We start from the raw sequence: 17,505 nt of genomic DNA, 5'->3' as shown, positions 1-17,505 counted from the left end.
AAAGACTGAGCTAGGTTCTATGAGGAATGAGAAGTCTGTCTATGGTTTGGAAGTCTAGATATGGTTTCTGCCATCCTGTAGTTTGAATCAATTTATAGAACTAGGGCGAATACACAAAATAATTAGTATTTAAAAATACAACACAACAAGGCCTGTGAAAATAGGAGCAAATTATTTTTCACTGTTTCAATAATCTTGCATTGGGTTTTATTAAATGCCACCCAGCATCACCAATTTCCCATGCCTTTGGATTCTAGGAAAAAAGTTAAAATGAAAAAAGTTAAAACGAGGCACTATATTTTTGGTTTTTAACATCATCAATATACGCATTTTATGTGTATCTATGTCATCAATGTTATCCTAGGTGGTGAACAAAGTGACTTAAACCAAAAAGTTCTCTCTTAATTACCTGGAATGTTATAAATGTGCATATACTGATGCTAACAAATTAATTATATGTTATAAATTACCTCTTTTAAGGCATTCCACAATTCCTCATCTGTATGCTCATTAAAGGGATCCAGATTTTTCCTCATTGTTCCAGTGAATAAAACAGGCTCCTAAGTACCACAAAAAAGTGAATGTTATTACTGTACCCTTTTCCATGTATTCCAATACCAACTTTCAGAACAGAATTAAAATTCAAAAACCCAAAATTCATTATAATCATGAGTTATACGGTTGCAAATATTTGATTACAGAATAATCTCTATATTAATTTTCCATTGTACAGCGTGCAGTCCAAAATATCTCCTGGACCATTGAACACTAACAAAAGAAACTAACAAAGTGTGTCATCTTAAGAAGAAACTGAAAAAGGAAGGTTTGCTTTTTAAAAATGCCTTTCTGATAATGATATCTGTTCAAACAGAAAAAAATGAGAATATAAATTATTTGAGGTTACATCAGGAGAACATAAATTAATTGTCAATCCAGGTGTGGTGTGATACTGGAATCTGTGTTGAAATTTGTGCCTCAAAGCAAAACGGTTAAATATTTTCACATTTGCACAGAAGAATGAACTAGGATATTTTCTCTTTTGGGAAACCAAACTTTCAGGATTGGGAATCTCTCTATCTGTTTGAATGGGACAACCTGTTTTTTGTCCTAAGAGAAGGTAAACTAATAGGGCCAATGACACCTCTATTCATAAAGAGATCACCTCTGATTTGCATCAGCAAACCCCATGTTATCTTGTCTGTGCATCAGGATTTCATGACTCATAGGACTTTGTTATTAACTGCAAGGGCTGGATAACCTGAAACCCATTGTGTGATGTGCGTCATAATGAAATTATTTTTATTTAAATAGCTCTTCCTCTTCACCTGCCTTGGGAGGAACCACAATTAATTTACTCTTGAAAAATATGCCTCCTTCTAGGTTATAAGTAGGCCGTTTAAGTTTTCTTTTGAGAGGCTCTAGGAAACCAGGCCACAAGACTATGGGCAGCAGAAAAGAGCTCAACAGGCTACTTTCAATGAGATGCACAGCTATGGGAACAAGAGGAGATTGGACTTTCCCACCAGTGCTTGACTCAAGGGAATCAACAGCCTTGGATCTGGCCTGGGCTTGGGGCTGGACGGTTCCTCTTCACTTCTCAAAAGCCAGAGAGAAAGATAGAGACGGTACTTTAATCTTCTCTAGCCATGAAGAAGCATGACACTCAGAGAACCTCCCACACTTTCTCTCCTTATTGTCTTAGTTTCAGGAAGGGTGAGGGAAAAATGAATGCAGAACACAGATGACCGGCCATCAAACAACATGTATCCCTCAGCAAAATCCTACATTAAAAAGACATTAAGTCCTGGCCAGTATGGCCCACTTGGTTGGGCATCATCCTGTGCACCAAAAGGTTACCAGTTTGATTCCCAGGCAGGGCACATGCTAGGGTTGTGGGCTTGATCCCCAGTAAGGGGCGTGCAGGAGGCAGCTGATCAATGATTCTCTCTCATCATTGATCTCTCTCTCTCTCTCTCTCTCTCTCTCTCTCTCTCTCTCTCTCTCTTTCTCTGTCCCTGTCCCTCTCTGAAATCAATAAAAATATATTTTAAAAAAAAAACCAACAGAGAGAGACCGGAGATACTCTGTAGGCCTTAAGGAGGGTCTGCTAACTATCACTAAATCACTGATGAGTATCATAAAAAGAACTTAAGCATTTTCCAATGCAAAAGGGTCCCCACTTAAATCTGTACTGTAGATCTAAAAGAATGTATTAGGCAATTACTCAGGTTTACTTAGCAGTATGAAAAGAAAAGAGTTTAAAAAATAATAATATTTCTCTTCAAGACATGCCAACTATCCTATATGATAAAAGGCTAATATGCAGAACGACCAAACAGCAGAATGACTGGTCGCTATGACATGCACTGACCACCAGGGGTCAGATGCTCAATGCAGGAGCTGTGCATTGCGCCCCCCCCCCCTGCCCCCCGCACGAATGTCGTGCACCAGCCCTCTAGTATATTATAAAATGAGTAAAATTTCAATCAAAACTTGAATAAAAAAATGATTTCTCAAAACTTTAACTGAGTAAAGCTATATTTTTCTTTAAAACTATCTGGCAATTTGTTAGCAATGTCTGCTTTAATATGCCAATGCGTTTTATGCACCATGTTCATTTTGGTTTCTACTCACTGCATTCTCATCCACTTGTCAAATAAGAAACCATTATATTATCTTCAAAAGGTAATAAAAATGCTCACAGTAGAAACTACTGTAGGAGCAGATAAGGGTCAAAATAATACCTATCAGAAATGATAATTAATATTTAAACTACCCACCTCCAAGCAATGAAGTTAATAAACTAATCTTATAAATAAGTGTTATAAAAATATTTGCAGGCAGAACATTTTAGTGTTAGACATTTATGGTAGGACACACAACCTTCATGTAAATATATAGTAAATTTATTAACCTAAGTACTAAATTTTTCCTGAAGGTGCACAATTAAACCACATTTAATAAGAGTGAGCTGGCACGATACAGTTAGAAAAAGAAATGTAATATTTTAAATGGAGCATTAGTATTAAACCTGTTCTTCATCTTGGTTTAAAGGGTACACTATTTTTATCCTTTGTCCCAAATTTAGTAGTAATTTTTTTCCTTTGTTACTAGCATAACACAAGTTCGTATTAGGTGTGTGACCCCAAAAAGGCCGCTCTGAATCAGAGCACTGAGTGGAGTAAATGGATAATCCCTCGACACACGGCAAGATGGGAACCTATCGGCCTACCAGACCTTTGGACACACCACTGGAAGACAAGCCTCTCATTCTCCTAAAAAGAAACCCTACCCACTAACCTTCAGACCCTTAAAACCCGGGACCAAGACAAAAACCGTACAAGTGGTTACAAACTCGGCAGATAAAGCACAACACTTTACACTCCTCATTTCAGTCCCAAACCAGGAAACCGCCCTCTTATTAAAACACATCCTCAGGAGTGGCTGCTGCCACTGCTTCTTCCAGTCCTGAGAGCTACGTTTTCATTTCTAAGGACCTTTATTGAGGGCAGCTCATCTCCCTGTTACGAGAAAATCACCTGGAGTTGCTTTATTTCTTGGCTTCCTTCTTCTTCTTCTTTTTTTTAAAACCCTGTAGCCTCTGAATGAACTGATCGTCATCCATATTCAGAAGAAAAGGACATTGTTCGCCAACAAAGGAAAAAGAATTTAAGTCGTGTAAAGTCCTCTTTCGATACAAAAAGGTCAGGAGCTACGGGGAGCAGTTCCAGGGGCTTTAATGAAGACTTCAGTGTCGGAAACAAAGGGCCCACTGCATTAGGCTGGAATCCAGTTGTATTTCTTTACGAGTAACAGCATACCCACCTCTGCTCTCTTTGAGTTCTGTTCTCAATAAGAAAAAAAAGAAGGGAAAGAAAACCAGGTACTACGGAAGAAGTCTTAAAGAGATAGATCTGTTGAACCTTTTCAACCTGCTGAAGACAACCCACAGAATGGAAATACCAAAAGAGCAGAGTGATACTCTTTAAAAATTACCTACCTTGTGCTGTGATTATAAAGGTCTAATAGAAATAACAGATGGATCTGCTTAATCGTTTGAGGTTGATAGCTGTTGATCTGTGCCAACCCTTGGGGTGCAATCATAAATATTGCATTTGCATGGAATCCCTCTTCAACTGAAAACATTTTCTTTATGCCCATAGGATAGGGGCTGTAGGTGTGGAGAACTCATCCAAAGAAGTTTTGAAATCCATTTTTAGAGATCTTTCAGATAAGCAAGCAACTCCCTGAATATAATCTCACCTTGGTGTTCTCTTTGGGGAACATATTTTAACTATTTCGGGTCATGGGTACAAAGGATGCCTACATTTCAGCTACCTGTTCAGTTTTAAAAAATTATTTAGGCCCGAGGTGGTTTCACTCAGTGGATAGAGCGTTGGCCTAAGGACCGAAGGGTCCCAGGTTTGATTCCGGTCAAGGCCGTGTACCTCAGTTGCAGGTTCCTGCTTGGCCCGGGCCCTGGTCGGGCTCATGCAGGAGGCAATCAATAGATGTGTTTCTCTCACACTGATATTTCTCTCTGTCTTTCCCTCTCTCTTCCACTCTCTAAAAATCAATGGAAAAATATCCTCGGGAGAGGAATAAAAAAACATTTTTTTAAAAGAAAGTGCTTTTATTTGTTTGCTATTCCTGAAACTCTGAACACAAATTGGAGGCGTACATTTTTAAGAATACAGCTGTGTGCTTTCTGAAGTTCGCTCCAGGACTAGCCAGGCTGTGTATGCCACCACTTGCTTGCCTCTGTTCCTATGGAGGTCTTTGCTGCTGTCACCTCTCTCCCAATTCCGACCTCCTCAAGGTGCGTGAAGACTGACAGGCATGACCCTGAAGGAGCGAGACCACCACAGGAGCGCATGGCACACAGCGAGCGGGAGGCAAGGAAGAGGATGTGGGCCTAGCTCACCAGATCTGTAAGCAAGGAGGTAGCACTGGGCTCCCTGTTTGCAGAGTCTGAGGGTCCCTAAGTCAGGGTGTTGGGATAGAAGCAACACTGCTTCCTATTCATTTGGGGGGAAGAGCAATGGAAGTTTTCCACAGTATAGACAGGTAACCAGGCCAACAGACTTCTCCTCTGCAGCCAGTTAGAAACTGCAAAGAGCTCTCGCAAGGTAAGATTTTGAGTATCTTCTCCTGACACTTACTAGCCCATGACAAAGTAGTGACTACTAAACCCATTTCTAAACTCGTTTTCCCTTAGTGGTGAGTGTGACTTGAGTTTTTCGGCAAAAGTAAACAGTTCAGTTTTTCAGAACCAACAAACTGGCCAATGAGGGATGCACCAATAGGAGAAATAGCTTTCAATTTTGCTCTATATTTATTCATTTTTGTTATGGTTTAGGGCAGGGGTGGGCAAACTTTTTGACTCGAGGGCCACAATGGGTTCTTAAACTGGACCGGAGGGCCGGAACAAAAGCATGGATGGAGTGTTTGTGTGAACTAATATAAATTCAAAGTAAACATCATTACATAAAAGGGTACGGTCTTTTTTTTTTTTTAGTTTTATTCATTTCAAAGGGGCCGGATCCGGCCCGCGGGCCGTAGTTTGCCCACGGCTGGTTTAGGGGGAAGTCTTTTTGAATGGGGTGGTAGGAAAAATGGGAAAATATCTGATGTGGACATCATTCAGTTCAACAAGCACACACTGAAAAATACAGAGAGAGATCTGGGGTTGGACAGTCCTGGGTTCGGATTCTGCTGCTCATTAGCTGTGTGACTCAGGGCAGCTAGCCACCTCCCCACGTGTCAGCTCCTCACTGGACATGGGGCTAACACTGCAGGAATGCTGTGAGAATCCGGATCTTGAACAAGGCTCCTAGTGAGGCAATAACATGTGCCTAGAGGCCAACCACACAGGGGGACAGTGAGGGGCAGGGTTTTTCAAACTGCATGTGAAACCAATGGATCATGAAATCAATTTTGTGCCTCATGATCGCCATTTAGTCTTTTATATAAACAAGCATAGAATGAATATAATAGAAGGTAGAGTGCAGAGCGCAGAGTAATATTGTTTTGGGAAATGTGTGTGTGTGTGTGTGTGTGGCACGCACACAAAACGATACGTAGCAGTTCTACTGTGGACCGCAGTCAATAGTGTGTTCAAGTCCCAGGTGGAGAGGTTAATCACACAGGTGCAGGAGTTGGAAATCTCGCAAAAATAAATTAAAATCCTGGCTCTGCTGCTTAATTGGTGAGTGGTGTTAGTTCACTGTGCCTCAATTTTTCAATCTGTCAGATAAGGAAGGAGACTAAAACGTGCTACAGAGCCCACAAATATTAGAAATTATCTATAATAATAAAAGCGTAATATGCTAATTAGACCAGACAGCCGAACGACCTTCCTGATGTCATTCCGGATGAAGCCTTGGTGGCGGGGGCCAAGGCAGAGGTGGTTAGGGGTGATCAGGCAGGCATGCGAGCAGTTTTGGGTGATCAGGCAGGCAGGCAGAGCAGTTAGGGGCGATCAGGCAGGCAGGCGAGTGGTTAGGAGCAATCAGGCAGGCAGGCAGATGGTTAGGGGCAATCAGGCATGCCGGCCACTGTTTAGGAGCCAGCAGTCCTGGATTGAGGGACCGTTCCCCCCCCCCCCCGTTCCTCCCCCCCCCCCCCCGGCTGCACAAATTTTGTGCACCAGGCCCCTAGTTATTAATACTTGTGTAACTTGTCAGGAACTACAACAAGTACTGCAGCACAACAATGAAAGCCATAGCTGTTCTCAAGGAGAGGTAGGAAACAGCTGGGACTGTGGGGAGGGCTGGGAAAAAATGGCAGGGATCTCCATGGGGAACTGCAATGTATGAGTGGGGTACAGAGCAGTGGCCAGAAAAGACTGGTGGTGGGAGGGGAGCCAGAAAACAGGATGAAAAGAAGCGATACTCTCTCCTGTTGTTCCTTGTGGGACAAACATTGGATAGATTTCTCATTACATCGCCACCTCCCCTGACCCCCACTTTTTTCCTTCACTCTTTAAATTTATATAAACAATTTTGTTTATGTTATAATGAATATGAAGAAAAATCACTGAGGACCACAAAAACATAGGTAGAAATTAAAGAGCAAAGTCCATCCAGAGTGTGTTACTATTTTTACTTACGTAGCAACATACCAAAAGGCTAGTGACCCAGTCCTTAATAATCATAGTTACTATTTACTGAGTATTCCTAAGAAGCCCAAACATTTTCTCATCCAGTCTCCACAACAATTCTGCAAGGCAGGAATTACTGGCGAAAGACAAGGAACCTGAAGCTTGGAGGCCGTGCAACTTCAACAAGGTCACACACTCCTGTGAGGCAGAGCAGGACAGACACTGGGTCTCCGCTTTCAAAGATTCTATGCCTGGCTGCCTCGTGAACGATTCTGTGGGACCCTTTATACACTACACAGTCTCTACTAACTCCCTTTCTTTAATCAACAAACACTGAGCCTTGGAGACAAAAGCATATAAAGTGAAAAAAATAAATAAAGGTTCTATGTTTACAATGGTTGGTGATCATTATCTTCATGGATACAAAGCTCAGCTCTGTTTTGTCAGCACGCTCTCTGGAGTATGTATATAGACCATGCTCAAAAGTAGGGTGGCAACTGATGGAACAGAACCAAAACCTGGTGATGTCAAGGTATATTTAGTCTTTGCTCAGATGTGCTTCCAAAACATTATTGGGACAGCCAAAAATCATCTAACGTTATTTCTTTATTTACACAGTTCTTTTATGTACACAAGCATACAACCATTTCTTATTAAGAAGCATTAAGAGTAACACAGGACACGTTTCTAGATCCTTTCATCCAAGGATATCAAAGTACTTTACAGACACGCCCATTATTTCTGCTAAGTAAATCTCTTTCACCCATTTCAGAGATGGGTACAACCAAAATATAAAACTTGGGAATTTAAACTCGTATTTTATACTGTAATCACTAAGTCATGAATCTAATAGCTAGAGGGAATCTTTCAATACCGGGACTTTATGTGCTGAATATTCCTTCCCATTTTTCCTGAAAGGGATTATTTTTAAAACAATTTTGTTTAACATTCTGGTAAAATACACATAAAATTGACTACCTCAACCACTTTTATTTATTATTATTATTATTTTTAAATATATTTTATTGATTTTTTACAGAGAGGAAGGGAGAGAGATAGAGAGTTAGAAACATCGATGAGAGAGAAACATTGATCAGCTGCCTCCTGCACATCCCCCACTGGGGAAGTGCCCGCAACCCCAGGTACATGCCCTTGACCGGAATCGAGCCTGGGACCTTTCAGTCCGCAGGCCGACGCTCTATCCACTGAGCCAAACCGGTTATGGCTATTATTTTTTAAAATATATTTTTATTGATTTCAGAGAGGAAAGGAGATGGAGTGAGAGATAGAAACATCAATGATGACAGAGAATCATTGATTGGCTGCCTCCTGCATGACCCCTACTGAGGATCGAACCCACACGCGGGCATGTGCTCTTGACTAAAATCAAACCTGGGACCCTTCAGTCGGCAGGCCAACCCTCTAGCCACTGAGTCAAACCGACTAGGGCTACCTTAAACACTTGTAAGTGTACAGTTCAGAGGGATTCAGTACATTCAACATTGTTAAACATCCAACAACAAAACTGAACCTGTACTCATTAAACAACTCCCTATTCTCTACCCTCTTGGACACCACCATTCTATGGCTTCTCTATGAATATGACTACTTTATGTCCCTCATATAAATGGAATCATATAGTATTATTCTTATTCCACATATAATGTCATCAAGGCTCATCCATATTGCAGCATCTATCCAAACTGCCTTCATTTTAAGGCTGAATTATATTCCATTGCGTTGATATTCCACATTTTGTTTATCCATTCATCCATCAATGAACATGTGGAGTACGTCTACATTTTGCTATTATGAATAACGTATGGGTGTACAGATATCTCTTCAAGTCCCTTCAAAACTCTTTAGGGTTTATACCCAGAAGTAGAATTGCTGGATCATATGATAAGTCTATTTTTAATTTCTGGAGGATACTCCATCCTGCTTTCCACAGTGGCTGTACCATTTATATTCCCACCAGCCATGCACAAGGGTTCCAATTTCTCTACATAATTTCCAACACTTGTTATTTTCTTTTTTTTTTTTTTAAATATATTTTATTGATTTTTTACAGAGAGGAAGGGAGAGAGAGATAGAGAGTTAGAAACATCGATGAGAGAGAAATATCGATCAGCTGCCTCCTGCACATCTCCTACTGGGGATATGCCTGCAACCCAGGTACATGCCCCTGACCGGAATCGAACCTGGGACCTTTCAGTCCGCAGGCCGACGCTCTATCCACTGAGCCAAACCGGTTTCGGCCCAACACTTGTTATTTTCTATTTGTTTGGTTCCTTTAGGCACTAGTCAACCTAAGGGGTGTGAACTGGCATCTGAATGAGGTTCTGAAGGGGATAGATAGATTTTGAAATTACTCAGAGAAAGTTCAATTAGTTTACAGGTCAGTGGTAGGTAGCAATAGCTGAACTCGGTCATAAGACACAAGTCCACATTCTCCTTCCCTTGGGTACCATGTCCTATATGCTTCCTAATGATCAGGCATTTAAGAGCTCTTTCTACCCACATGCAGGAAGCCGATTGGCCTGGCTCTTTCTGTCTCATCTCTTCTCTGTGTTTCTCACCTCAACAAGTTATGTGTTTTTCCTCAGCTTCCCTTGATGGCCAGATGATTACAGTGTAAAACTAAACAAAAACCTTAAATTTAAAAATAATCAGCAAGTATAAAGCTGAATATGTATTAAGTGTCAAAGCAGAGGGCAGGATGGAAGACGCCTCAGGCCAGTGGCTACAGGGCCTATGCTGCCCTTGGCTATATACTAGAGGACAGCAATTGCTCAATACATACTCTATGCATTTATGTTGAGTGGATGAACCATAGGCATGACAGGAGCTCCTACTGTGCATATAACCCATCTCTAGAACACTGCCTGAGGCCATGCTTGTATTAAGAAGCAGAGTAAAAGGAAACAATCAGAGCTCTGGACAAGGGTCAATTCAACCCTCCATCGTCACAGCAGGTGAACCACTCCACAGGCACTTACCTGTTTAGTCCTCACAGCAGCTTTGGGGCTGGGCACTGCGGCAGCCTTGTACTGGAGAGGAAACCGAGGGGCACAGAGATGGGACTCCTCGTCTGATGCTCTTGCTCACTACGCGGCACAGCCTCCCTGGCCTGTACCACTCACTAATGGCTAGGGTTCTAGAAGTCTCCCCAAAGTCCCTGTGCACTCCAAAATTCTCAAAGCCATACAGTTCCACAGGAAAGCCTCCATGGAGATGGCCAGTTTTGAAAAGATAGCTTTATTTCCTGCTGCAAAATGCCATCATTAAGTCATTTAAAACCTATGTTTTCCTATAAAAACCTCTCAAGTGCTAAACAAACCATTTATCATTTTGTTCTCAGAATTATGTGGCTATCTATCTATCTATCTATCTATCTATCTATCTATCTACCTACCTACCTACCTACCTACCTATAAAAGCCTAAGAGACCGTTACAACTGGACGACCGGAATGACAGGAACAACGGGTCAACCAGTTGCTATGATGCCCACTGACCACCAGGGGGCAGACGCTCAAATTAGGAGCTGCCCCCTGGTGGTCAGTGCGCTCCCACAGCCAACCTCCTATGGTCAGCCAACCACCCCGGTCCCTCCCCTGATCCCGCAGGCCCTGTCTGGCAGCCGGCAGGCCCCCAGGCCCCAGCCAGCAGCCAGCAGGCCGCAGCCAGCCCGGCCCCAATGGGGACTGGGTGAGACAGCCCCGATAGGCCCTGATCACCAGCCAGGCCTAGGGACCTCACCCGTACACAAATTTCATTAACCAGGCCTCTACCTCTAGCCAGTAGATAAAATTGGGAACTTGGGGAAGTTTGAGTTCAGAAATCTACCTGGGTAAATTATTCAATCTCAATCTCTCTCTCTCTCTCTCTCTCTCTCTCTCTCTCTCTCTCTCTCTCTCTCTCTTTCTCTCTCGTTCTCACACACACACACACACACACACACCAAATGAACAAACAAATAAAACTGGTCAACTGATTAATATATAATATCAGTTAAAAATACCTGCTGTTAAAAATATGCTCTACTTGGGGGAATGGATCACCCCTTTAATTCACTTTTAAACAGTAATAAAATTAAAAGCAATTAAATTTAGGTGCCCTTATAAAAAGATCATGTGAGAATGCTCTGACTTGCATACCTGAGGTATGATTGACATTTTCTTCCTTAAATCGTGAAGTCCAATTTCAGTTGTCAAGATCTTATCAATCCAAATTTTACCTTCGGGTTCTGACAATCTAAAAAGGGCGGAGATGAGGGAACTTTTTCCAGCTCCTGTTCTTCCCACAATGCCAACCTGCAAAGAAATCCAGGCAAGATTGTAAAAAAAACACACACTATGCAACAGACTGAGGAGAAATCCCAGTGGATGAAGATGAATTAAGTTCTACACTGAATGTAGTCTGGATTTCTCAACATGGATACTGTCCGCATTTGGGGCCAGATGACTCTTTGTTGTGTGACAGTGTCTGTCCTGTGCTTTATACGATGTTTGCCAGAATCCTGGGGTTCTATCTACCTCGATGCCAGTAGCACCCCCCAAACTGTGGCAACCAAAAATGTCAGACACTGACAAATGTCCTTTGGGGTGGCTGGTGGTTTTCTTCTCTGTCCAAAGAAAAGTTAAAAATAAGACACTCAACCTCCTGGCGATGAAAAGCCAGCCTACTTCTATGTGGTCAATAAGAAGTCAGGTTTAAATTCGCTTTATTCCTGTGTCTGGGTATTTTGAACCTTGAGAATTTCTTGGATACTTTTATTGTGGTGCCAACAAGTCAAGTCAGAAGTGCTATACATAAACAAGTATTTGTTTTTTCCTAGGTCCTACCTTTTAAAAGGAATTACTGTTTGGTAAAGAAACTAAATCACTTCTGGATGTTAAATATCTGGTTATGTTTGTTCTTGAAAGGAAAGATCTGAAAATTTTAAAATGTAGGTTTCAGTATCTTAAAAGACAGCAAGTAGCAAGTAGTCAAAATACACATAATGAAATCAACAACAACAACAACACAAGAAACATTTGCTATTTATATGAGGCCTTTCATCTGAGTAGTTCAAAAGACATTTTACAAACCAATTAATAGTTATAAATTGCCCCTTGGGAAAGAAACATGTCAAGTATCAGTCTAGTTATTAAAACCAAAGCAGAGAGAAATTAAGTGCACTGACAATAAGATCAAAGAATCAATAGAATGCTGGTCGGGAATGAAACAGTATTGTAAAAACTGGCTTTTAGCTGTGTGCTTTTAAATCTGTATGCAGAAACTGTTGTGTGTGTGTTATTGTTCTGTTGTTTGTTTGTTGGGGGGGGGGGGGGGTATGTGTGCTTTTAAAGCAAGGAGCTTGCCCAACTGAAAATTCCTTGGTGGGAGCTTCCCAGGAGATGATATCTCTATTTAGGAATCTGGAATCAATGAGGGGCATAAGATATGCTTTCAATCACTAAGTTAATTCACTAGACTTTAAAAACTCACAGCTTTAAACACAGAAGAACTAAACCTTTCTGAGCACTGATTATATGGTGGGAACTGTCTGTATTTTCTCATTTGAATACCTCCAAAGATCCAAAGCTTAATTGTAAAATCAATAATGGCATTTCAAAAAAGAATTTATTGCCCGGCTGAGGCTCAGGATCATAGGATCAGGAGCTCCAAACTAAAGTGAGGATGATAAGAAAATGGCCATTCAAAGAAAACCCGCCTCTGTTTCTCTGTGCTGGCCACTCATCAAAACTAAGCTGGATGCTCTCTCCAAAGGACTTGCAGGCGTGCATATAAGCATAAGCGATGGGCGCAGACAACAGGGGGTGAGGGTGAGGGCAAGACTGGGGGAATGAGGGGACAAGGGGGGGGGAATAAAGACACATTTGTAATACCTTAATCAATAAAAATTTGTTTAAAAAAAACTAAGCTGGAGTCTTTCACAGGCCACCTGTGGGTTTTACCAACTGCCCATGGAGACTGTCCCCAGTCAGTACGTTTACACTCATAATACAAAGAGACAGTCTTCTTTTAGCTGCTTTGCAACTGCTAAGGTTGGTCTGAGGACCGACACCAGAGTGTTGGACGTTTTCCCGAGTCTCTCTTCATACATCCAATTCAACACAATCAATACCCAATGCCCCCTCACAACAACTGCTCCCCTTCCTGATGTCCCCCCTTCACCCCCTTGACTCTTTTCCAGGCTCACGGGCTCAGAACATTCACCTTATTTGTAGCCCTTTCCAACACTGGCATGGCCCTGAGGATTCTACTTCTGCAATGTGTCATGACCCCAATCCCCTCATTACAATGCCCAGACCTCACCTGTGTGCAAGGCTGCATTACCACGTAAAAAACAAAATAAAACCAACACTTTTCTTAATCATAATCACTGAGAGTAAATTTGAAGGTAAATATATACTAGCAGTAATCCTAGCACTTGAATAAAATCATTCTTAAGATGTTTAAGTATTTTCTTTCTGGATGCACACGTGCGTGCGTGTGTGCGTGTGTTTTCTTAAGATATTAGCTCATATATTTAAAGAAAATGGGATTAACATGAATATCCTATCTAATAAAAGAGAAACATGGTAATTGGCGTACGACCGCTACCCTTCTCATTGGCTAATCAGGGTGATATGCAAATTAACTGCCAGCCAAGATGGCGACTGGCAGCCAGGCAGCTTAAACTGAACATGAGGCTTGCTTGCTTCAGTGACGGAGGACTGCAACGTTCCCCGCCTGCCTTGCCGGCCTCTGAGCCTGCAGTTTGAACATTGTAACAAATATAGAAGCTAAACAAAACCCCAGAAACCTGCTTTCAGCGAGCCAGGATCTCAGAGCTGGAGTTGATACAGAGTTTCGATTATAGAACCTAAACAAACCAGATACCTACTTTCAGCAGCTGAGGCCTCAGAGCTGGAGCCAAGCCTCAGAGCTAAAGCTGGCCCAAATAAAAAAAAAAAAAAGAAAAAAGAAAAAAGGAGTGGTTGGGAGCTTCAGTCCCAGCCTGGAAACAGCCCTCAGCCCCTCACCCAGGCTGGCCAGGCACCCCAGTGGGGACCCCCACCCTGAAGGGTGTGTGACCAGCTGCAAACAGCCATCATCCCCTCATCCAGGCTGGCCAGGCACCCCAGCGGGGACCCCCACCCTGATCCAGGACACCCTTCAGGGCAAACCAGCCAGCCCCCACCCATGCACCAGGCCTCTATTCTATATAGTAAAAGGGTAATATGCCTCCCAGCACCGGGATCAGCAGAGCCGTGAGGCCTCCCGGCACCGGGATCAGTGTGACAGGGGGCAGCGCCCAAACCCCCTGATCACCCTGCGACTCTGTGTGTGACAGTGTGCGGCGCCCCAACCCCCCCACCCCATGGGCCCTACTCTGTGGGTGACGGAGTAGAGCCATAACCTCCCCATCGGCCCTGCCCTGAGTGTGAGAGTGGCGGCGCCCCAACCCCCTGATCGGCCCTGCTCTGTGGGTGATAGAGGGCGGCGCCCCAACCCCCCCACCCCACAGGCCCTGCTGTGTGTGTGTGATGGGGTAGAGCCATAACCTCCCCATTGGCCCTGCCCTGAGTGTGACAGTGGCAGCGCCCCAACCCCCTGATCAGCCCTGCTCTGTGGGTGATAGAGGGTGGTGCCCCAACCCCGATCTGCCCTGCTCTGTGCGTGACAGGGGGCAGTGCCCCAACCCCCTGGTTGGCCCTGCTCTTTGCGTGACAGGGGGTGGTGCCGCAACCTCCCCATCGACCCTGCCTTGAGTGTGACAGGGCAGTGCCCCAAACCCCCAATCGGCCCTACCCTGAGCGTGACTGAGGATGGCATCGCAACCTCCCAATCCGCCCTGTTCTGTGCATGACAGGGGGCGGTGCCCCAACTCCCCAATCGGCCCTGCTCTGAGCCCAACCAGGGGCTGCACCTAGGGATTGGACCTGCCCTCTGCCACCCAGGAGCAGGCCTAAGCCAGCAGGTCGTTATCTCCCGAGGGGTCCCAAACTGCGAAAGGGCACAGGCCGGGCTGAGGGACTCCCCGCCCCCCCGAGGGACTCCCCGCCCCCCCCCCACCCAATGCACAAATTTTTGTGCACCGGGCCTCTAGTATTATTATAACCTGCTTTTGTTTAATACTTAATAAGTTATTTTGATGGCTACATAATATTACAGTATATGATAGTTTATGACCAAATCCCCTATTTGTAGATATTTTGCTATTATAAATAACTGTGTCAAATACCCTTGAAGTTAAATCTTTGCAAACAACCTTAATTATTTCCTTCAGATAAATTCTTAGATGTGGAATTGCTGCCAGACAGGTATGAACATTTTCAAAGGAGGCTGTTAAGTACCTGCCAAACTACCCTCCAGAAATAGATCAATTTCTACTCTCACCCGATTCCCTGAATATCCACAAAACTGGGTGTTATAACTTTGTTTTAAGCAACATCAGCTTCATTCCAAAAAGTGGAATCATGTTCCTTATTAACATCTTGCTGGGAGTACACAATAGGCAGTGGCTTCCTGCCTCTCGCATCTTCCCACCACAGCCCACGTGCACTCACTTCTCAGGCTAAGCCTCCCAAGGACCCCTCTGTGCTTGTCTATGTACCCGGAAGTCTTTTCTACAAAACTGTCTACCGAACCTCTCTATCCTTAATCTCCAAAAGTCAGCTCCCTTGTGATCACTAGATAGTTGTGGGATTAAAAGTGAAAATGAGTGTTACACACCTGGGGGTTCATTTCCCCAAAGGCTCTGCAGGTGCCTAGTTCTTCATTCAGTGAATCAAGGCATCGCACCTTTGCTTATGCTGGTCCCATCACCTGGCATGACTTTCACATGCATGTCCACCTACTGAAATCCTAACCACATCACACATTCTGTTTCAAATGCCAAATTTTTTGGAAATGTTCTACCTGTCTCCCTAAACATCATCTTCTAAACTTCCATAAAAATTGTGACCTCCTTCTATCTCATATGGCAGCCATTTTTATAATTCCTTGTATCTTCTCTGGACTGCATGTGTTGACAGCAGGCTCTGCATTAGTTCACCTTTGAATGATTTTTATTACCTGGGGTGTCCTGCACCAAAGAGGCATCTTGTAGAGAGTTTGGGGAGTCTACCTCAGTCTGGAGAAACATATAGAACATCTACTCCTATATTGTATAGGTATACAATAAGCTGAACAGAGAAGACAGATATGGCAGATGGATCCATAAATAGGATTGCAAATGGCCAACCCCCTCATTTTCATGGGCCAGACAACCATTTGTACACCCTGTGATAACAACAGCTATCTTTGTCTAAGCGATTACTCTGTGCTGGTCTCCGTGGCAGTAGATGCTTTACATGTCTTATCATGTGGAGAATAGAAAACAAATCTGTGGGGCGGTAAGTGACATAGAACTTTCTGGAGCAGGGGTGGGGAACATCCGGCCCATGGGCTGTATAAGGCCAGAGAAATCATTTGGTCTAGCCTGCCAAGGCATTGGGGTGAGTTAATTAAATGTTTGACCAAATGTAACAGGCTAACTTCTAAGTTGATAATTTTGTATGGCCCAGGAGTGATGTTATAAAGATCCAAAGGGCCCTTGGCAGAAAAAGGTTCCCCACCTCTGATCTAGAGCATCCTGCTCAGTCACAGCAGTTGGGGTAATGGATGAGCTTAATTTCCAACTGTCAAAGGACATTTCAAAGGACATTTCATGGGCTATTATTGGTCATCAAAAACTGCCTGAGGGAGCAGAACTTTAGGAGAGGGGGGCTTTTTCAAATGGGTTCTAAGCCAAGAGCTCTGCTGGGCTTGAGAGACTGCATTTCTGGGAAGTCCAGGTGATGGGGCTGCTGCTGCCCTGCGGTCTGAGTAGGAAGGAAACCGAAAGTGGCTGGGGGAGTGGGACACTCTGGAGTGAGGCGAGGGGTTCCTGAGAAAGTACTACGTGAAAAAGGAGGAAATGCAGGGAACTAATATTTTTGCACATTATAGCAAGATCGAGCACAGAACTGTAAAAGGTATTACGCAAGTAATAGCTCTGAGCAAGAAAAAAAATAATAAACCAAAATTAATCCACCTCCTGGGCTGGGAAATGCTTTACAATGGCCCAGTACTCACTAAAATGATCACATCAACCTCAAAATTGCCTAAATGAAAAATGCAGCCAGTGTTGAGAATCTAACGAGGTTGCCTAGGGTGCTATTTACCTCATTTTGGTTCTTTCTTTTACTTGCTATCTCTTCTGTGAATTAGATTGCTGCTTAGTACCTATTCGACGTTCTCATTTACTACAACTTCCAGGAATCTGGACAGCAGAGGAAATACGTGAAAGAGAATAAAGCAGCATTTCACACATCCCCACGTCTCCTGAACAGCCTCTCTCAACCAAATGCCAGACCGAAGGGGTGTCCAG

At 43.3% G+C, this 17,505-nt stretch overlaps 1 protein-coding gene across 1 annotated transcript in view; it reads right to left on the bottom strand.

The window, feature by feature from the left end:
- Nucleotides 1–17,505, bottom strand: part of ABCC4 (ATP binding cassette subfamily C member 4 (PEL blood group)) — a gene marked incomplete at its 5' end in the record, with an annotated part of 254,269 nt that overhangs the window by 44,699 nt on the left and 192,065 nt on the right. Inside the window, 2 exons of the mRNA XM_081082354.1 lie at nucleotides 471–560; nucleotides 11,261–11,416. Of these exons, the coding sequence (XP_080938480.1) occupies nucleotides 471–560; nucleotides 11,261–11,416 (246 nt within the window). The remainder of the gene's footprint in view (nucleotides 1–470; nucleotides 561–11,260; nucleotides 11,417–17,505) is intronic.

This window comes from Myotis nattereri (genome assembly GCF_964212035.1).
Source record: "Myotis nattereri genome assembly, chromosome: 2".
Taxonomy (NCBI): domain Eukaryota; kingdom Metazoa; phylum Chordata; class Mammalia; order Chiroptera; family Vespertilionidae; genus Myotis; species Myotis nattereri.
This window is presented reverse-complemented; position numbering and strand designations above follow the sequence as displayed.